This window comes from Neovison vison, chromosome 6, assembly GCF_020171115.1.
Source record: "Neovison vison isolate M4711 chromosome 6, ASM_NN_V1, whole genome shotgun sequence".
Lineage (NCBI taxonomy): Eukaryota > Metazoa > Chordata > Mammalia > Carnivora > Mustelidae > Neogale > Neogale vison.
In genome coordinates, this window is record NC_058096.1 from 47,020,855 (window position 1) to 47,042,240 (window position 21,386).

Genomic DNA, 21,386 nt, shown 5'->3' on the forward strand with positions numbered 1-21,386 from the left:
TGCCCACATTAAAAAAAAAAAGTCCTATTTTAAGGGACAAAGGAAGCCTTATTGAGGGGCAACTGGTTTCCAAATATTTAGGATTCTGAAGTCAGTTACATGATTATACCAACCTAGCCAAGTGCTTGAGGAAGCCAGCTGTGGTTTGCCTCTTGGAGAATTGATCACCCGTGAAAGCTGTTGAAACATATTGGTGTTGTAGTTTATTTTGAAGTGGAATTTTTTAAAGTTTTTAAATTTTATGTATTATTTTAAAAAAAGATTTTATTTGAGAGAGAGAGGGCCCACGTGCAACTTGGGGGGCAGAGGGAGAGAGAGAGGGGATCTCAGGTAGAATCCATGGTGAGTGCAGAGCCCGATACAGGGCTCAATTCCATCACACTGAGATCGTGACATGAACTGAAATCAAGAGTCAGCTATGTAACTGACTGAGCCACTCAGGCACCCCCTGAAGTGACATTTCTCATGAAGGACTTGTTACATATGCCATATTGGTCGGTAATGTTAGTAGAGTAATTCTCAGGCAGAGAGAACCTTTTCCTGAAGCTAGTACCATGAAGAAGTTGGGCAAGAAATAAACAAGGAAGGGAACAGGAGTGTGTGTCTTTGGCCATGACACTTGTGTGAAAGACTCCTGGAGCTAAACCATTCCAGGCTTGTTCTCTGTTCTGCCTCCTCCTTGGCTGTCCACTCCTGGTTTGCCACCAAAACACAAAACAAGCCAAAAAAAACCAGACTCACATGTATGTTTTCTAAGTTTTTGGTCACCTAGTAATTATAATAATTTGCCTCCCTTTGGGTAATCATATCTGTTAGAAAAGTATCTGTGTTATAGAAGATTGCTTTTCCCACTCGTTTTGTGACAGGGATCCTCTGTTCTCTGTGAAAAGAGGGTACCTTGCAATGGGACAGTGTATTACTCATTTTATTTATCTTCTTATTTTTAGTATTTTTATTGGATTTTTTCCTTCATATTGTTTGAGTTTCTCTCCTGAGCGATGGCCCAGCAGGTTGGGGTGGGGTAGACACTGGACACTGAACACTGGACACTGTCCTGTTCTGTGAAATCCAGGGAGCCAGATTCTAAAGCAAAGTGGTAAATGCTGGAGATGGTCAGAGGCAGGAAGGGTGGAGATCTGCTCCAATTCCCTCATTCGAAAGGTGAGAGAACTGAGGTGATAAGGAAGGTTATGTGGAGGTCTGCAGACTTCTGGTCTCAGGACCTCCCTCCACACTTTAACAAGCAGGGAAAAGAGGAGAAATTGAATGTCTTGAACTGAGCATCATCTGAAGAGATAAGAGCAAGAGAATTCTGGAACTGTGAATTCTTTTGGACATATTCTTTAGGATTTCCATGCATTATATATTACATATATATATTATATTTTATATATATATATAGTATATTATATAGTTTATGCCTTTATCCTTAACCTCAAACGATTTTTAACTAGATGAACTTTAATGTTCTGGCAGGGTTAAACCAAAACATCTCTGGGTACGTGAGTAAGTTCATTAAAAACACATATATGTTAAATCGGGCTTTTTTTTCTCTTAAAGATACATGATCTCGGTAGAATCTTCTCTGAATAGATTCTATCAGAAAACATTTTTCTTTGCTCATCTCTCACCCGACGTTCAAGCACTGGCACTGAGCCAGCAAGTATGGCAAAGGGAAAAAGTCTCAAATGTTGACAAACCACTTTTTAATTTTTTTTCAGTTTTATTTATTTGACAGAGACCCAGTGAGAGAGGGAGCACAGCAGGGGGAGTGGGAGAGGGAGAAGCAGTATAATATGTTTTCCAAATCACTTTTTTCAATTGAGATGAAATTTACATAAAACAAACCATTTTGAAGTAGACAGTTCAGTGGCATTTAGTACATTCACAAAGTTACGCAACCACCACTTCTAGCTCCTTTCAAAAAGACAAACCATTTTTTAAAAACAATTGGAGCAACCCTTTTCATGTTGGTTTTGTTTTGTTTTGTTTTGTTTTCATGTTCCTCCTGTTACAGAAATGCTCAGATGGACTATCAGGCCAGGACTTAGGCAACAGAGGAGTGAACATCAACCAGGCACGGAAGGAGACCTTGAGAGAGCTTGAGAGAAGGGGAGGGTTTGGGGAGGGGTAAGGAAGTAAGCAGGCATAGGACATTTAAATAGATATAGATTTAAATAGATATGTCAGCCCTTGTGAAAAAAGGCACTAACTGCTTTATGACCTTGGGCAAGGTCTCATGCTTCTGAACCTTGGTGTCATGGAAAAGAGGAAAATGGAAGGTACTGCATATGCACATGTTGCCAAGAGTGGTTTTAATTGTTAATTGTTCAGTCCATGTAACCATTGCACAGTTGTTAAGTCAGTGGAAGCATGGGGTGGGGGGAATGGGGTGGAGTACAGGGACTTCTCAGTGCTGATTTTACAACTTCCTGCGAATCTGGAATTATTTTGAAGCAGAAAACGTAACACTGAAACCTATGACCACCGAACTTGTTTTACATGAATGTTCACGGGAACATTATTCAGAATAGGCTTGAAGTGGAAACATCCCAAATATCCAGCTGCTGAATGGATAAACTAAATGTGTATCCGTTCAAAGGAATATTATTCAGTCACGAAAAGGAACCTTGAAAACACTGTGCTCAATGAAAGAAGCCAGTTGTGAAATCTCACAGACAAATGCTGTTATATACGATAGAACACCTTGTACCGTGTACAGCTATTACGTGATGCCATTTGTATGAAATACGTAGAATAGACAGAGCTGTAGAGACAGAAGGTAGATTTGTGGTTGCGGGGAGGGGCAAGAGAGGAGTGCAAGTGTTTTGGGCTGTGGGGTCAGAATTAGGAAGTGGTGATTGTTGCATAGCTTTGTGAATACGCTAAAGCCTACTGAATTTTATTTAAAAGGGTGGATTTTAAGACTTGTGAATTATATTGAATGAAAAAAAAAAGATGCTTTATTTATTTATTTATTTATTTTTTACTAGAGAGAGCTGGGGGTTGGGAGAGAGGGTGAGGGAGAGAGAGAATTTTTAGCAGCTTCCAAGCCCAGTGTGTGAGCCTGATGTGGGGCTCGATCTTAAAACCCTGAGATTGTGACATGAGCTGAAATAAAAAGTTGGGCACTTAACTGACCTGTCCAGGCCCTCCCCACCCACCAAATAAAGTGCTTTATAAAAAGAGATGGGGTGTTTGAGGTAGCCTCTAGGTTCCTTTCTAGCCTCTGTGGCACTTTGTTCAGAAGGTACCGTGAACCAGCGGTTCAGAGTGGCAACTCCGGTTCTCTTGCCGTCTTTTCCATGTGCCGCTGCTGTGGATTTCTTAGGGGGCTCGGGTTCTTCTCTTTCTTCTCCAAAGCACAGCTCACACGAGGTGGCCATGTTTGACCCACTTCACTAACCATTGAGGGTATTTAAAGAAATTGCATCACAGAAAAGCGACACTTAAATGTGCCCCTGTTCTGAGGTCCTTTTTGGGTGTCCATGTAGCTCCTGAGCACTGGTCTGTACCCAGGTCCCCGGAATGCTGCCATTACCTTAGTGGGACATGCTCTCCCTCGGCCAGAGTGGCAGAAACCCTGAATCCCGAACCGTCAGCTCCCACACAAATGCATGAGCCAGCTCTCCTCCCCCTGCTGCCACCATCGCCTTCTGAAAGCTGCCAGATTCTGTGAAGCATGCTTGAGTCCTGCTTTGATGGTTGTAGAGTAACCACACACAAATATCTTACCTAATCGAAGCCCTGTGCTAAGTCCGTTGCCTGCTAAATGGGCAGGGATTTGTGACAGCTGCCTCGTTGTTCACCCAGGCAGGATCCATTAATGTTGTTTCAGCAGAGCTGGGTCAGATGGGCATCCAGCCAGGGCGGGAGCATGGCCTTAGACAACCTACAAAGAGGAAAAAGATTTGGACTTCAGCAGTTGTCTATGAAAAAGAGCCCAGGCTCCAAAAGGTCTCAGTGTCTGCATCACTAACCCACCCAGGCTTCCCTCTGTTTTCAGTCAAGAGAAGAACTTTCAAACCACGCTCTTGGCTCTGGGTAAAATCTTTTCTAGAGCTTCTAATAGACTTCTCTAATACCTTTCTGCCCAAAGTGGGGTCATGGGGCCACTCCAGACCAGCGACTGTTAGGCTTGTGCAAGCAGGGCACTGTGAGCAGGCATGCAGGGTAATGGGTGTTGGGAAAATGGCCAGTGGGATCTGCACAAGATTGTTACACTAAAGATGTAGTGCTATATTTTAATGTGAGTGATACTACTGACAGGAAAAATGAATGTCAGAAAGCATTCAGAAGACAGGTCACAGATCATTTGAAATGGGCAATTCGTGTTTATTTCTCTGTCTTGATGGTTGTCGATGTTTACCTCTGCCTAAGGTGGCCAGTCTTCTGGATTTGCCCGGCTTGATGAGAACCTGCCGTTCACGTGGGGGAAGTGTAATCTCGCACCATGACTATTTCAGCACTTTTTCAGGTTTTCCATTAACAGGTTCAGGCACTCGGGAATGAGTTTGTTTTCTGGGTGAGCGGTTTGGGGCATGTGTATTTCCCTACCTGTTTCTGGAGGGGGAGAAGGAAGAACAGATACCTCCTTTTCCAAACGCAACGTGAGAAAACAATCACCGATTGTTTGGTAACAACCAAACCAATTTCTAAAGTGCACAGCCTGTGAATTAGGAAGTTTAAGACAGGAAGGTACAGTAATATAAAGGAGACTATTCTTGTCCTCTGGGGACTCACAATTGTCTATAACTATTCGTGCATGGAAGTGGTATTCATTAAATATGGTAGAGTTATACAGTCACCTAAAGGACCCTGGAAGTTACTGTTTCACACCTCAGGATGCAAGGGAAGCCAGGAGCCCAGACCAGGTGGACGAAGCCAAGGAGATGATGAATCACATTTTTGGTGAAATGGGTCCCTGCTGGGGAGAGCGTTGTGAGCTGTGTGGTTCAGACTGCAGAGCTGTATCAGTACATAGTTCCCAGAGTCATGGGGGCATTGTGAAAACTAGCTGTAGATGAGATGCTGTTGCCGAAGAGTAGTCCTAGGAATGCCCCTTAAAGAGTTTCTAGTATTATATATGATCCTCAGAAAGTTGTGCAGGTCTTTGCATTATCCCTTACCTGGCGGAAAAGTGAAATTTCCCGGACAAGATTTCCCTTCAGAGGTATTGGCAAACTGTTTCGATGGCCAAGGGCCTTCCTTCCAGCTGCCCCCTACAAAGCTCACAGAGAAGAAAATAGAAAGTGAAATTTCTTAAAGTGTGGTGACCATTCAGTAGTAAAGTGTCTTTAGAATTGGAGTTCCTTTGAGTGAAGCAGTATCTCTAAGATTTCTTTCCATTTTTCCCAAGTCCTTGGACCTCCTGGGACAATGAACAGGGAGAGGCCGTGTGGCTTGTGTACATACAAGGAAGGAGCTTCTCTCTGTGGCTGATCCTGGGGGCTCTTGTAGTGGATATCTGCCTCCAAACCTCAAACTTTTCCCTTGACCGGAGGGTTCGGTAGGAACTGTGAGAGGAGGTCCAGGACCTTGAGCCAAGTGGGGACTGGGAATGTGACATATTTGTATGATAGACGATTGCTTCCCTGATCACAATACTCTTTTGGCCACCAGTGATCTAGGGCTTGAGGACTTGCTGTAATCCAGTCTGATAAAAATAACACTGAGAGGAAGCCCCTGTGAGCACGAGGGTTCAGCCTGTGGGTTTATTGCTGAGCAGTGCTGAGGGAACTGGCCTTGCCTGGGGGTGCACTGAGCTGCCTCTTTCTGGATTCTGTTTCCACTTCAGAGATGAGGCTTGTGGGTCCCAGGTCCTTTGTTGAGGCTCTGGGTTGAAACTCTGGAGACACGGAGGTATGAGTTCCTATCCAGCCTGGTATGTTTGATGATGTTGGAGTCAGGCAGCCTGCTGTCAGGCTGGATATCCCAGGACCGCACGAATGCTGTAGCCCCTGGGGTGCCTGGGGCCAGGACTGGGAAGTGGCCTCCAGCCATAAGGGAGGAGGTTAGTCTGGGTGCCATCATGGCGGCTGTCTCTCCTCCAGCCCCATGCAGTTCAGTAGGAACAGAGCTGGTATTTCGAACCTCCGTTCCTAGCGACTCCCTCTCCAGTGCCCACAGCATTGCTCAGGGGAGGTAGAGCCCATGTCAGGAGGTTCAGCTTCTGTTTTGCATTAAACTGACCCCAGGGTTCTGGAAGGAAGAATCAAACAAGCTGTGCAGGTGAGAATTGCCCTTGTTAGAGAGTATTCGTAAGATGGGTCTGGTGAGGGTAAGGACAAGATGCCCAGAGGGGAAAGGGTTTGGAATGTTTGCCAGTGTTCTCATCTTGTCCATGCTACCTGGTCACAGGGCAGAGCACCATTAAGAAAGTTGCCTTCCTAGAATTCTAGAGCATATTGTGATCTGTCCATGATAGGAGTTTTGGGGGCACGTCGTCAAGAAGTGCGTGGACAGTGTCTTCCTAACCCAGTCTCTGACCCCGTGACACTGTCTTAGACTTGACTCTGTATACTCTGACTTAGACTTGACTCATTATGTGGGGAGCTAAAAGCCCTAAATTAAGATGTGTGAAAAAGCATTTTCTAGTACTAAAAACTCATCAGATAGGTGAGTTAAGCAAATTCTAATGAGAAAAGGTCAACTTAACGCCTCTGTATGTTCAGTGGGTACATTATATGTACTCTTTTTAACCTGACAGGGCCAGTGTGTGGCTCTTTCTAATTATTCCTATATTCCTGCATTCTCTACAATTATTTATTTTTAAGTTCTACACCCAATGTGGGCTTGAATTCACGGCCCCAAAGTCAGGAGACACATGTTCTTCCAACTTAGCCAACCAGATACTCCTCTAAGTTTACATGTTCTACAGTGTTTGTGAATTTTGCTACTCACTAATTTCCTACATGCCTTAAGGTCTAGAGTTCATCTGGTCTGCTTTATTTCATGGTTTTTAGAGAAACAGTTTCTTTCTTTATACTTTTGCGTATAAATGGCCTTGGAGGGACAGTCTTAACAGGCTTCTACTCTGTTCTGTCATGCCCCCTAAAGGAGAAGGATCTGTATTGTCATTTCTTAAGGCCTGGCCGGGAGGTGGTTGAGAGCCTGGAAACGGAGGGGCCAGGCTGGGTTTGCTGAGAGCTGATGGTGCACAGTGCATGGTTCTAGGCTGATGCAGCCAGGAACAGGAAGTCCCACTTCATCATCTACTTGAAAGCTCTCTGCTCGGGACACAGCGTGAACTTTTAGTTGATATTGGTTAAGCTCCAAGAGGCAGTACATGTTTGGGGAATTGAAGTGCTCATGGGCAGGACCGGGGAAGATACACCTTCCCCACCAGGTTCCAAGCTGTCTCCACACTGATAAGACACAACAGTGACCCAGAGCTAGAACCTCAGGATTCTCAGGGAGTGAGAAATGCTGGTGAAAAAATGGACAGCTGTGTCATGTATACACACTTGTATCAATATTAACATGCAGAATTGTAGGCCATGTGGTATTTTTGTTGTTCGAGGGTCTGGATGTGAATCCTGATTCTGCCTCTTGGGAGTATGGCTTTTAAATGTTAATCAACACTTCTCTGAATGCCTTTCTTCATTTGTAAAATGGAAATATGGGCTTACTTATCTCAGCAGGTGGTTATGAGAATCAAATGAGGGAACACGTATGGACTCATAAGCAACTGTTAATTGCTAATGATCATATGCTTCCTGTGGAATGTTACTTCTTAAATCCTATATCTTTCTAATATAACCCTAGACCTGGACAATTGGTTCTTTTTCTACTTGTGCAACAAGTGAAATTTGGCATTGGGTTCTGGAAAGTTTGAACGAATTCTTGGAATCAGCCAGTTATGTGGAAGATGGCTCAACCTTTCGCTTGTCTTTTTGCCCAACAGTGTGCCATGTAAAAAGTGCGTGGTTGTTGGTAATGGAGGAGTTTTGAAGAATAAGACATTAGGAGAAAAAATTGACTCCTATGATGTAATAATAAGGTAAATATATTTTCTGTTGCTAACTTGGAATTGTTTCAAAAGATGATCACTTAGATATATTTAAGTACATTAACACATCCAGTCTCTCAGTCATCAACTAGACTGGGCCTAGATTTTTTCAGCTCATTCACTTAGAAAATATTTGTGAAGTCTCCTTAATATGCCAGGCAGAATTGTAGCAACAGGGTGTATAGCACTGAATAAGAACAAGTTTCTTGCTCTGTGTGGGGTTTTCACTGTAATGAAGAGAAGAAAACAGTAATGAAAGAAATAAGGAAATACAAAAATAAATGCCATACAAACAGTTAAAACATATGTGACAGTGATAGAATAGCCACTTGAGAATGGACGGATGACCCCTTTGAGGAGAAGACCTCGGAGATGGACCTAAGTGACCGTTATAGTACCAGCCACACGAAGACTAGGGGAGAGCAGTCCGGGCACAAAGGATATTTAGTGCAGGTCCTGGGGGGGCTATGATCCTGGATTTGAGAAGAGTAGCAAGAATACCAGTGAGGTCAGAGGGCAGCCAGCTCAGGGCGTGGAACAATCAGAAGCCGCAGAGGAAGGAGGCTGTATAGGTCTGTGTAAGTACTTGGATTTTAAGTATAATAGGAAACCTTTGAAGATTTTTAAGCAAAAGAGCAATTTGATCTGGTTATGTTTTTCAAATAACTTGGCTGTAGCATGGACAATGGGATATGAGCGACAAGCGTAGAAATGAAGAAGCCAGTTCGGTGGCTATATTCAGGCAGACGATGGCGGCTCGGAAAAGGATTTTCATGACAGGGAAGGATGTAAGTGGATAGACTGAGACATGTTCTTGAGGTAGAGTTCTCAGGATTTGTTGATGTTAGATATGAGGAGAGATGGGAATAAAGGAACCACATAACACCTTCTGGGTTTTCAGCTTAAGAGATTGACTGGATAGAGGTACCATTTATTGAATTGGGGGAAGACTAGGGTAAGAAGATCTTAAAGGAAAATCAAGATTTCTGTGTGAACATGTTAGGTTGGAGATGCTTATTAGATTTGTAGTGTTAAGTCAAGTAGGCATTTGGTTAAACAGGTTAAAGGCTCGATGGTAAACAGCCTATGGGCTATATTAAACCATGGTATTTGCAAGATTTCCCAGGGAGAAACAGAGCAGAGGTCCCAGGACGGAGTCTTGAGATATTCTATACTTGGAGGTTGAGGGGGAAAAAAAAAAAAAAAAAAGGAATAAAAGAGATGGAGGAGGACCCACCAGTGAGGTCAGTGAGGTAGGAAGTGTTTTAAAAGAGAGGAGAAGGGGTCAACCATGACCAGTGCTGGCCAGAGGTCATGCAAGATAAGAACAGAGAGTTCACCGTTGGACTTACAACCTGAAGCTCACTCATATTCTTGGCAAAGGCAGACGTGGAGACCTGAAGGGGGAGTGGCCCAACCAGAGTGGTTTGAGGAGAGAATGACCGGTGAGAAAGTGAGAAACCCATGTAGGCAATTCTCTGGAGTTTTGCTGTGGAGTTGAGAAATGAGATGGTAGCTGGAGATCGTTACGGAACCAAAGGAGGCTGTTTTGTTTTGTTCCTTTTATAAAGATAGGAAATTTTAGAGCATGTTGGTAAGCTGATGAAAAATGAGTGAAGAGATGGGTATGGTAGCAAGCTGGGATGGGGCTTGAGCGTAAGTGCGGTTGGTCCTTTGTAATAGAAAGAAAAACTGGGATTGTAGCTCCGGCTACCAAGAGTCCCACAGGTGGAGTGGCGGGAAAAGGAGGGCGTTTCTAGCTCTGTTTTCTCACCGAAAGGTTGAAGTAAGGTCATCCTGTGTTGTGTGTGTTGGGAATGGCGATGAATAGTCTTTTGAAGAGAGGGGCAGTGGGTCAGGATGACCTGACAGTCCGTGGGGGTTTTGCTGGGTTACGAGCTGCCAAGTACTTCTGCATAGTGAGGTCACCTTATTTTCTGTTCACTGTCTGTTTTGAGGAAACCGTGAAAATTTATCCATGTGACAGTTTTAAAACACAGGTTTCCTTACCTTTTAATTGTCTAAACGTTTGATCATCCAGAACCACAGCAAACCCTTGTGGGAGACTGCTACGGGCACAGCATTTATGAAAGTCATTTCAAGTGTTGAGACTGTCTTACATTACATGGAGTCAGTGGCAAAGGGGTGTCCTCCCAGGGGACACTGTTTTGGAAACAAAGCATTCTTTTTAATAGCATGCCTTCATAGTGTATGTGTAAATAGTGCATGTCTAACTTTGGCACTGAGCATAAAACAAACCCTACCGTGGATCCTTTGTGGTTCTTTAGTTCACTCTAGCAGTAACATTTATTTGGTTGTGAGTGGGTATAATACAGCAGTTTTATATTATCACTGTATTACAGAGCTCAACAATTTTAATGGGTCTTCAGATCACCTTCGGTGTGATTCTTGTCTGTCAGTCCATGTGCTACATGACTGTGTAACCTTGGACAAGTAACTTTCCCTCCCTCTGCAGGGCCCTTCTCCAAGGGGTTTTGTCTGGATGTCCTCCGAGGTCTTTTTTAACTCTAGTATTCTGTGGTTCTGTGTTCCCATTGTTTTATTTAGTCTTCGGTTTTCCTGGAGGTGGGACTGAATTATCAGTGGCCCCACAATTACTGTTCAAATCCAGATGAACATTTCTGCCTTCAATCAAGCAGCTGTTTCATGAAAGGGAATTATTTCCTTAAAAATAGGAATTTTAAAAAGTTGTCTTAAAAAAAAAAACAAACCTTGTCTTGTAGCTTTAAGCACTGGACCCATGGCTACTGCTGTTTGTCCTATTCTGAAAGTTCTGTAACTTGTGATGGAATTGGCACATACTACACGTGGTCTACATATTTTGTGTGTTTTACTACCCACAGAATGAATAATGGTCCTGTTTTAGGACATGAAGAGGAAGTTGGGAGAAGGACAACCTTCCGACTTTTTTATCCAGAATCTGTTTTTTCAGATCCCAATCACAACGATCCTAATACTACGGCGGTTCTCACTGCTTTTAAGCCGCTTGATTTAAAGTGGCTGTGGGACTTGTTGACGGGTGGCAAAATAGTAAGTTGGCGACACTGATCTGCCTTCTGATTACCTTCAGTTTTTGGTTTTTTTCCATTAAAAAAAAAAAAAAAAGACCACCACAATGTTCTGTTTTCTGTGTTCTTATTTTATTTCAGAACACTAATGGTTTTTGGAAGAAACCAGCCTTAAACTTGATCTACAAACCTTATCAAATCAGAGTATTAGATCCTTTCATTATCAGAATGGCAGCTTATGAACTGCTTCACTTCCCAAAAGTGTTTCCCAAAAATCAGGTATGTATTTTGCTTTGCACAGTTCCAAGCTAAAGATCTGGCTCGGGTAGGGTGGAGAGATCATAGGGTTCTCAGAAAGAATGAGAACCATGACTCGTGAGGTGGCGGTAGTGAAATTAGGTATCTGTGGGTATTATGTTTGTTTTTTAGATTGCAAGGAAAGAACTGGAGTGTTCTGGTCCCCCCTACCTCGCCCTTGCGGAGCCCTTCTGGGGTCTCCTCTTACATGCTCCAAGGACTCATTTCTCCTAACCTCCATCTGCAGAGTTCTGCGATGAGGAGAGACTGACTGTTGGGGGCGCTGCTGGGCAGGCTCTGCTCAGAGTAGCAGGACGGGGCTTCGGGACAAGCACAAGACTATTCAGGCTAAAAAGAACTCAAGCACTCTGATAAAAATATCACAGGAAAGCTGGTGGAAAGGTGAGGAAGGGACAGGATGGTTCAGAAATATTTCTGTGGTCATAGAGACACTGGCACTGAATTCTGAGGAAATGTTGAAACTCCAAATTCTTCAATTAAAAAGTCTTACCAACTTTGGCTCTTGTAGCTCTTTTGTTTACATTCCCTAGAAGACAGTACCCTCTGGACCCATACAGTGGCAGGGATAGGTTTTTCATTTCAAGCTTGAGAAACTGTGACATAATGTCTCCACTGAAATGAGGTTCCTTTTTGTAATCAGGGAAAATCCAAAGAAATAAATACACCTCACGTATCTTCTTTTTTTAGTATGATAAAATTTCTAAACTTCAGAATTAGATTCTAATGCTTTTAATGAAACCACTTATAAAAGAATATATATCAAGTACATTTTATGTTTAAATTATATATTAATATATTCTGTTATTATATATTTATATATATAAAAATAAATCATCCTTTTCATGCTGTAACTCTCATTATTCTCAAGCTTTTTTTTTCCTGCCATTTCCCCCCTCCATTTAACTATTCCCCTCTTTTATAGATCTTTCCATTTATATCCAGCTTTTTTCCCTCTCTAAATTATTTAGAAATGCACGTGATTATGGGGATTTTCAGTCCACTTTTGTGATTTTTGTAGAATAGACTCCTAGAAGTGGAATTCCCAAGTCAAAAAGCATAAAGTCTGGTTCTGGATATGTGAAGTCATATTGATGATGTGGACAAGAGAAAAAAAAAAAAAAGGAAGAGAAGCCTGCTTGAATTAGGTTAAAGAGAACATGGGACAGGAGCAAGTGGAGGCAAATCTTCGGAGTTTTGTTGGGAAAGGGAGCACAGAAATGGTTGAAAGCCATGGGATCAAGGATGGTTGCTTTCGTGGTTGTTTTAAAGCCAGATGCCATGTTTATATGATGGAGAGAACGATTTGACAGAAGAAAATGATGAGAGCAAGGGGGTCACTGTAGATGCAGATTTGGTGGCAGAGAAGAGACGGGAGGAAAGAGTGCACGAGGGGCGAGGTTGGCCGGAGGCAGGGCCAGGCACATCGCATCCATGGAAGAATGAGCGCTGAAAGTACAGGTCAAACTGAAGGTGGATTGGGAAGTTGGGAAGCTGCTATAGATAGCTCTTCTGTTTCTGTTAGTGAAATGAGGATTAAATGGTAGGTTTAAAGGAGGAAGGAGGATGAGGCTGTTGGATATAAAGGAATAAAATTGTCACCTTGGAGAATAAGAATGGAAATTTGCTAGGGGAATACTGCATGGCCACTTGAGACTTTGGCCATAAATGTCACATGTACTTGAGCACGTATGGGGTTTTCTCTTGGCTTGTTATGCTGCTTGGTTGTGGGGTGAGCCAGGGTTAAGATTCTGTCAGGTGATGAGCTATTTCTGTCTGTGGTGCAGAAAATGGAAGGATTATAATGATGCATGAAGGCCTCCAAGGCATGAGGAAAGGAAGTGGAGGACATGATGGGGAGGGAAAGAGGAGGGAAAGAGTGATGGGATCAGTGAGGTTGAATGACTCCCAGGTTGTTAACCCAACCACTAATTTCCGTTTCTAGCAGATGGCAAAGGCTTATGGTGTTCATCAAAAGGCATGGGGTGGGGCGCCTGGGTGGCTCAGTGGTTAAGCCGCTGCCTTCGGCTCAGGTCATGATCTCAGGGTCCTGGGATCGAGTCCCGCATCGGGCTCTCTGCTCAGCAGGGAGCCTGCTTCCCTCTCTCTCTCTGCCTGCCTCTCCATCTACTTGTGATTTCTCTCTGTCAAATAAATAAATAAAATCTTTAAAAAAAAAAAAAAGGCATGGGGTAAAGAAAAGCTTATGCAAAAGATAGTTAAATTTTCAGAGGAGCTTGCCTCCTGGAGTTTATTTGATATTGTTGTGCTTCTTGGGTATTTTTTTCTCCTCCTCAAAATCATAATGTGTCATTTCCATGGAATCTGTAAGTCACACCTTGATGGAAAGGAAATCTCCTTAGGTGACTGTGTTAAGATGTATTTTGTTTTTGCCTTTAAAGGCAGTACCGGTGAGAATTAAAACAGAATGAAAATCCTTCCGTCAAACATCTGTTACTGCATTTTTAGGAGATATGTGTATGTGAGGGGGATGCTTGGTTTCTTTCCTTTTTGATTTTTAAACTGGTAATGATCCAATGGAGACTATGACATTACTCTGTATACATCTGGACTTTTTATTTTCTATAGAAGTCAGAATCTTACTATTTGCCATTGAAGTTAATTGATTAGTCTTTCCCCAGAGCTGGTTAAATTATCAGAATTGTAAAAGGGATCTCTTTTAAGCCTTATGTGGAGCCTCTTACCATGATCCCATCCATTAGCGAGTTAACCTGTCCTTCCGTTTCCTGTATGGGTTGGAAATCCGCAGGCTCTGCTGTTTGCACAGGAAGCCTGACTCAGCATGTGTTATAAAAGGAGGTGGCAGCATCCTTTTCCCTGGGCCTTCTTCTTCATTTGATAGTTGTCCGCTGGGCTAATACTATAGTTAAGTTTTATTTGAAAGATTTTCTAAGATTTTCTTCACATTTATATGCTTTTCAGAGTTAGGAAATTAACTGGGGTTTGGGTCTTAGACACGATGAGGGTTTATCTTAGGTATTTCTCACCTGGTACATGTTCAGAAGTCCTGGTTTTATAAGATGAAGTAACCCAGCTTTGGAAACATCTTGTTTGAGTTTTAAAAAACCTTTCATTTCCCTCCCCAGAAACCCAAACACCCCACAACAGGAATTATTGCCATCACGTTGGCCTTTCACATATGTCATGAAGTTCACCTTGCTGGTTTTAAATACAACTTTTCTGACCTCAAGAGTCCTTTGCACTATTATGGGAATGCCACCATGTCTTTGATGAATAAGGTAATACATACCCACTTGGGTATATCTTTGATCTTTACAGTCAGAAAGCTTCTATTTTCTGTTTCCGCATTTTTACTGAGGGAGCAGCTTTTGAGTGTGAAGAGCTGCTTAACCCTACCAAGAGCTACCAAAGGCTGAAACTGGGACTCGCATCCAAGCATTCCCCCTTGGGAATAGGACATCGTATCAAACCCATATGGACACCAAGCCTTATCTTAGATCATGTTTGCACTATACAAATACGCATGCAGACCATTTGCTCTCGGTAATATCTCAAATTCACTTAAAAGCATTAACACAGAACAGGGACACTCATCCACATAAGAGGATCGAGCACTGAATACACGGGAAAGATGAAGGTAAATTTGGAGTTGAGGAGATGATGTAACATCTTGCTGTGCTTTTCAACCTTTTTTTTTTTTTTTTTTTTAAGTAGAGGAGGAAGTCTATGACATTTTAACTCTATGAGGGAATATTCATGGAAAAAAAGGTTGCAGACGTTTATAGTAGATCATGTTTCTCTTGAATTAGAGATCAGTGGTGGTACATAGGATCTTTAAGACTTAACTGAATAGGTAGGAGTTGTCTGAGGTTAGTAGCGTATCACAGGTGACAGGACTAAAATGTTATCTGTACATTTTTAATACGGAAATATGAATAGTTTGCTGTTAGGTAGGGATATAGCCTGTGTAATCAGTCCCCTTAGATCATCATCCTTAGACACTACTATAAGCCAAAGGTTAGACCTTTGTATTATTATCTTACTTCATCTCCCACCCCTTGTGAGACAGACACTTGAGTAGTGTTAGTTGCCTAGGACAGATTGCAGGATCATTTCTCCTCAGCCCTAATCTTTCAGCACTCCTGGGATTTCTAATCATCTATATAACAGAACACTGAAACAATTTCCTGAGGAAGATTAGGCTATCCTAATTAATAGAGTAATTAAAAAAATCTGTTAAGCATGCTTTACACTAGTTGCGTTGGGCTGATTTCTGTGAGTTTCAGGTGCTACTTTTATTAAAGTGATCAACCCATTTTGACTTAAAATTCTGGCCTCTAGTTTTATATCCTGATTTAGGAGATGGGGGAGGGGGGAATGATACGAAGGGGTGCTCTTAGGTGAGGGTTTAAGTGGAAACAGCAGGCTAAATTTAGGAAACAAATTCTTTTGCCAAATTCTTTGGCAAAAGAATGAGCAAAGAGAAAGGTAACAAAAGTTAAAAGTCTTCCTGTATACTTGTGACTTGAGTTTTTCATTCAGAAGCTTTTCAGATACACTGTAGTCAGTTATTCCTGTTAACATTTTGAGACTGGGATAGATGGTGATTTTATTTTCCTTTTCTTCTCCAGAATGCATATCACAATGTGACAGCAGAGCAGCTCTTTTTGAAGGACATTATAGAAAAAAACTTTGTAATCAACTTGACTGAAGATTGACTCTACAGACTCAGAAGACTATGCTAACAGTATTAGTTTTATTTTTATACGGCAGTTTTTAGTTTATTTTTAAATATGTTGGATGCACTTGTCAAAAAATTGTGTATATTAAGTCTGTTGCTGCCTGGTGATTCATAACCACCAGCTTAATTTCTGTGAATATATTTAATTTATAAAAACCAAGATATGTTTAGTTATCAGGGAAAGTTTGGATTGCATTGTTTTTAAAACAAGCTAGTTTTCCGAAGTGTTTCTAAACATCTTTTTATATAGACTTCATCTTAGACTTTTGAGGGCATGTGGCTTCCTAATAAGGGGCTTTAGCTGACCACAATTTTTGAACACATTTGGCTACTCTGAATTAGTGGGGAATGGCCATGTGGTTGTGCCTCGATACGGCAGACTGGAGCCACTTTCGGCATGTAGCTAAATGATTGTGTTGTACCTGAGGAAACAGATTTGGATCTTAAAGCAGCCCTGAACACAGCAGTAGGTATGGTTATGGAAATCCAAGATCAGACTGGTTTCATTAAGCTTTTTTTGTCCTGCAGTTAAGTAAACCATGATTGTAATGAGTGATCTGGTAAAAGGAAGGTGTGTTTTTAAGGTGAAGGAAATAGATTAACATGAAATTCTGTACGAGTAAATAAGCTAAGAATGCCACTTACCAAAGCCTGGTGACTGCATTATTTTAAAGCTCATACAAGGTAGCAGAGCTCGGCAAGCTCAAGGAGAGCATTACTAAATTTGTTGCCTGGCCTAATATATTAAAATGTGAAAGTTTACTCTTGGAATTAAATTAGAAAAAATGAAGATAAATCCTTGAGACGACTCCTCAAGCTGTTTCTGGATTTAAATGGGACTTTCATGAGAGATTTCAACTTCAAAGGGGAAGGCTTACCTGGCTACCTAGGGTGCATCAGAGAAGAGTCCTGCTGGATGCAAACAAGTCAAAACCAACCTTTCGAACAAATGTGAGCTAGTGTCCCTTCTCATTGAATCCAGCCCATGGCTATGGGGAGGGAAAAAGGAAGAGAAGAGAATTACAAGAAGGATGGAATTAAAAGTTCTCAGAAGAGGTAAGAGTTGAAAGAACTGTTATCTTTTGAACAATAATTATCACTGGGAGTCACGCTGGTATTACTGGGAACCAACCAGCCTCTCTAAAGATGATGTCAAACGCAGTGTAAGAGGGGAGGAAACTCCTGGTTGGCGTAAGCCGGATCTACACGCGAAACAGGGACACTCTTCTCTCGGCACCAGCACACTTGCACATGCCACGATCTCACTGGCTTCCTCCAGGGACTGAGGTGGAAAACATGGGTGTTCGTGTGACCCTGCCCTCCTACCACACAGCCAGAGTTCACAGCCTGGCTGCTAAATTTCAGTCTGTGAACTAATTAAGGCTTCAAAAATGGATGGTCCTGGCTGTAGCAAAAATAAAAAACCACTGGTAGCATTTTCAAATGTTACTATAAGGTTTAGAATAATGGCAGGACAGTTTCTGACTGATGCTAAAACTGAGAAACCTGGCATTTTGTGTAGTATGAGAGAAGGCTACAAACTTCAACATGGTTTTATATAAGCCCAAGGAAAGGCTCAGCAAGACACATATATACAATTTATTAAAAACACATGAACACATTAAGATCTCACTATTTATACAATCTAGATTCTAGCAACATATACACATACTGAGTGACTACAGTACATGCCGAGGTAAGAAAAGTACATTCCGGGAGAATATCACTGACCCTCAAGCCATTTTTATTTCCAATATGTATTTCAATAGGTTTTGTTTCCACCTTTCCCAGTGCCAAAAAAAAAAAAAAGAAAAAAAAAAGAAAAAAAACTAGTCATAAATTGGTGCCACAGTTGAGCTAAAAAGTATTTTAATAACCATCCAACTCGTAGATTTTGCAGTTCAGGGACTTCAAGTTCATGGCAGGAAAGCAGAGCTAGAAGGCAGTTTTGTTTTTTTGTTTTTTGTTTTTTTTTTTTAAATAAAGGTAGAGCTTAGTTATCTCTCTTTAAAGGGTTTGAAAAGTTTTTGTCCCAAAATCTATTAGTTCTGGCCTCTGACCTGTTGTTTCCATAGCCCTTCTGCTCTCCAGGTTTTAATGTGGGGCCAAGGCAAAGTAGTTCAAGCTTTGTCACCTTCTATAGAATTTTAGATGAGTGCATTTTCTGCTGGGGGCAGGGAGGGTAAGAGTATACATGACACCATAGTTTCAACTGCTGGACAGATTCTCTACACCAGCCTTTTCACCAGCAGATAAACCCACTGTTCAATGCAAAGTGCAAATAGTGAAACATGAATTTAAATAACTGGACTAGATCCTACACATACAATAGGATCTATTTAGTGTTACAGGTTCTAATCAAATATAAATTGGCATTCACAGTATCTTTGACTGGGCTGGTTCCTAAGATCATGTAACAGTGAAGCCGGCGTTACTTTGTGAAAACCTGGAAGGGCCCTACTTCGCTGTACCTCTGGTCGGAGTCGATCTTTAGAATTGTGCTAACAGGAAAAAAAAAAATTGATCCAATGAACCAGAGTGACTTAAATCTTTAAGATGTTTCAAGCAGGGAATAAAAATTCAAGGTAATTTAGAAAAGAAAAAAAAGTTACTTTCACATTTTCAGTTGATTGTCTCCACAGCTGCATCAGACATAAATGTAGTTAAAACCCAAAACAAAACTCTAATACGAAAACAAAGGAACTAAAAGTACAAAATCAGAATAACCCTCTGTATCAGGCTCAGCTCTTCATTTAAAAAGTAAATATACAAAAGCAATAAAAACTATTTTGTACAAAATCATTGGTAGTTTATGGACTGCACGGTGGCAAAAACATGCATCATTTAAGAAGAAAACATTTGCCTTTCAAAAAGAGTTCCATGGGAAAATCAGGTGCACAAAATTAAATGAAAACAAGCATCTTTGGGAGAATGAGATAGTTTCTCTTAAAGCTTCTCAAACAGGCATGTGATTGGAGAAGTATATTCACTATGTACTGAGGATGAATAGAAAAATAAATCCGTTTACTCTCTTCCCACCTGAATGGGGATGACTGCATTAATACACGTGCTTTACACATTCATGTCTTAATAAACGTTCAACATCTGTGCTTGTTTCAAATGTTTTGAAACAGTATATTTCTTCAATGAATAAAATGATGCCTCAAAGTTTGTCTGAAAAAGCAAATGAAGGTAAGACCAACAAAATAATACTAGAGGGCAGAGAGGCTGTAGAAATAATTCTGCTTTTGAAGCAATACTTTGGAGTTCTGATATACCCATGGAAGCAAGTGAAATGAACACTGTCTTTTCTCACATCTAGCAAATTGTGGAAACGACTGGGGGCACAGGCCAAAAGAAATGGCTAGAACCTGATGGGAAATTGTATGTTTTAATCATAGGGCCAGCGTCTCAGCCTGCCAAAGATTTTTAAAGATTCTTAACACTGTGGGCTAATAAATTACAGATGACTTTTATTTCACCCATCTAAAATTAGTTCTGGGCAAATAGTGAAAAAGAAGTTGCCTGGAAATATCAAAAACAGACATCAATATTCACCTGCTGCTAGAACATCTGTTCCACAGGCCTGCGGTGAAGGACTGTCAAAACTCCCGTGACACAGAGTGGGCACACACACAGAGCTGAGGAATTCCTGCTGGCTTCCTATTTCCTTCAGTATTTCACCGTGGATAATTAAAAATACTTTCTGACCAAAAATAACTTCAGATTAAAAAATACACATATATTAAATCAAAGAGGGCAAATCCGTTTTTTTTTTTTTTTTTTTTTAAGGTACTTTATAGGACTACTGAGGAATGATTCTGCCTTTCACTGTGGTAAACATAAAGGGTCCTATTTACAGTGTTCATTCAGATGGCCCCACAAGTACTCACAACTCGCCTAGGACCAATCCCACTGCAAATAAAGTCAGGGGCAGGGAGAGAATCTCTGCTGGAGCTTTTTAAAATTACAGGATTCATGAGGCTGGTGGAGCAAGCATCACTCACTAAAAAAAAAAATTCAAAACCGTTAATAAACACAAGAATGGGGCTGGCCCCAGACAAACAAGTAGGGGTGAAACCAGGTCACGTACCATCATTAAGTGTTAAAACTCTGGAGAGTGTCAAGAAGTGAAAAAAAACCAATGACCCCACCCTTTATAAGTCAGTTTCCCACCTATAGACCTTCCTAAGATAGGTAAGTGTACAACTGCAATCAAACAATGGTATCACTAATTTTTTAAAAAAATCTGTAAGGAATATAGGAATAGAAAAGAGCTCATGATAGTACCCACCTTTCACAAAGAGCAACATTTCAAGCCATTAGACATTTCAAGAACAGTACCATGCGTTATTGCCCGTCAGGTGGGCAGAGCCACCTCTTGAGTTCATCAATGTACCTGCAGCATTGGTAATAAATACTCTCAGTGATTTTTAGTTTCTTTGAAGTGCATAGTAGGGAGCATTTTCTGTATCAAAAAATAGTGTTTTACAGTAGTAACAAACAGGATGTTTGCAATTGAACTGGCAAGCCGTCACTGCCACATAACACTTTTAAAGCAAGATGGCAAGATTAGTAGTTCCTGTACCTCGGTCATCACATTTTCCCCAACCACATCTGTGACAGATACGTAATACATTCTATATATTACTACCACTAACACACAAAAAAGGCCATGTGCTTTAAAACGATGCTTTATAACAAGCAGCATCACCTTCAAAGAATTTCTTTAAAAACATCACATTCACCATCCTTCCCGGCTCCTGAAGCCTCCTGTGTGCTCTGTGGCACCTGGTACACCAGCTCGTCTGGGGCACTGGCACCTGGCTTCCCACCTTTTGGGGTGTCATACTGGGCACGGGCGGAGGAGCAGCTGTCAGTCCTGGAGAGAAGAGTGTTGTAGGCTCCCACTAGTGGGGGAGGCTGGTTCCCTGCAGCTTTGAAAGTGGACGTTGAGGAAAGACCAACTGAAGCTGTGGGGTGCCCGGACATATCCATGATGATTGGGGTTGCGTATTCGGGCCCGGTAATTGGCAGTGGTTCAGCATAGGCGTGGTAGACTTCTTGGACCGGGGAGTTGTAAGGATCTAGGTCAGCGTAACTTGCTTCTTTCCCTTCTTCTGGTTTAAAGGTGGATCTCTGATGAAGGGTGCCAACGAGTCCTCCCACAAGTGGCTGTGCATACTCTGTGGATATTACAGAACAAACAACAGAAAAGTCACCTCATTCCTACAGGAATCAGATAGTCCAGGCGACAGTCGTAGCCCGACACCAAAAACAAACACTTCTTTATGGCACTTCTGTTCCT

At 41.7% G+C, this 21,386-nt stretch overlaps 2 protein-coding genes across 6 annotated transcripts in view; one reads left to right on the top strand and one right to left on the bottom strand.

Annotated features, from left to right (window-relative positions):
- The window catches only part of ST3GAL6 (ST3 beta-galactoside alpha-2,3-sialyltransferase 6), a 59,011-nt gene extending 42,289 nt beyond the window's left edge, over positions 1 to 16,722 (top strand). For all 4 annotated transcript variants that reach the window (XM_044251198.1, XM_044251201.1, XM_044251200.1 and 1 more), the window contains 5 exons: positions 7,907 to 8,002; positions 10,876 to 11,062; positions 11,182 to 11,319; positions 14,463 to 14,615; positions 15,969 to 16,722. In XM_044251198.1, the coding sequence (XP_044107133.1) occupies positions 7,907 to 8,002; positions 10,876 to 11,062; positions 11,182 to 11,319; positions 14,463 to 14,615; positions 15,969 to 16,055 (661 nt within the window). In that variant the 3' untranslated portion in view covers positions 16,056 to 16,722. The remainder of the gene's footprint in view (positions 1 to 7,906; positions 8,003 to 10,875; positions 11,063 to 11,181; positions 11,320 to 14,462; positions 14,616 to 15,968) is intronic.
- Positions 16,723 to 17,657: 935 nt separating this feature from the next.
- DCBLD2 (discoidin, CUB and LCCL domain containing 2) overlaps positions 17,658 to 21,386 on the bottom strand; it is a 96,632-nt gene continuing 92,903 nt past the window's right edge. For both annotated transcript variants that reach the window (XM_044251196.1, XM_044251197.1), the window contains one exon: positions 17,658 to 21,264. In XM_044251196.1, coding sequence (XP_044107131.1) covers positions 20,795 to 21,264 — 470 coding nt within the window. In that variant the 3' untranslated portion in view covers positions 17,658 to 20,794. The remainder of the gene's footprint in view (positions 21,265 to 21,386) is intronic.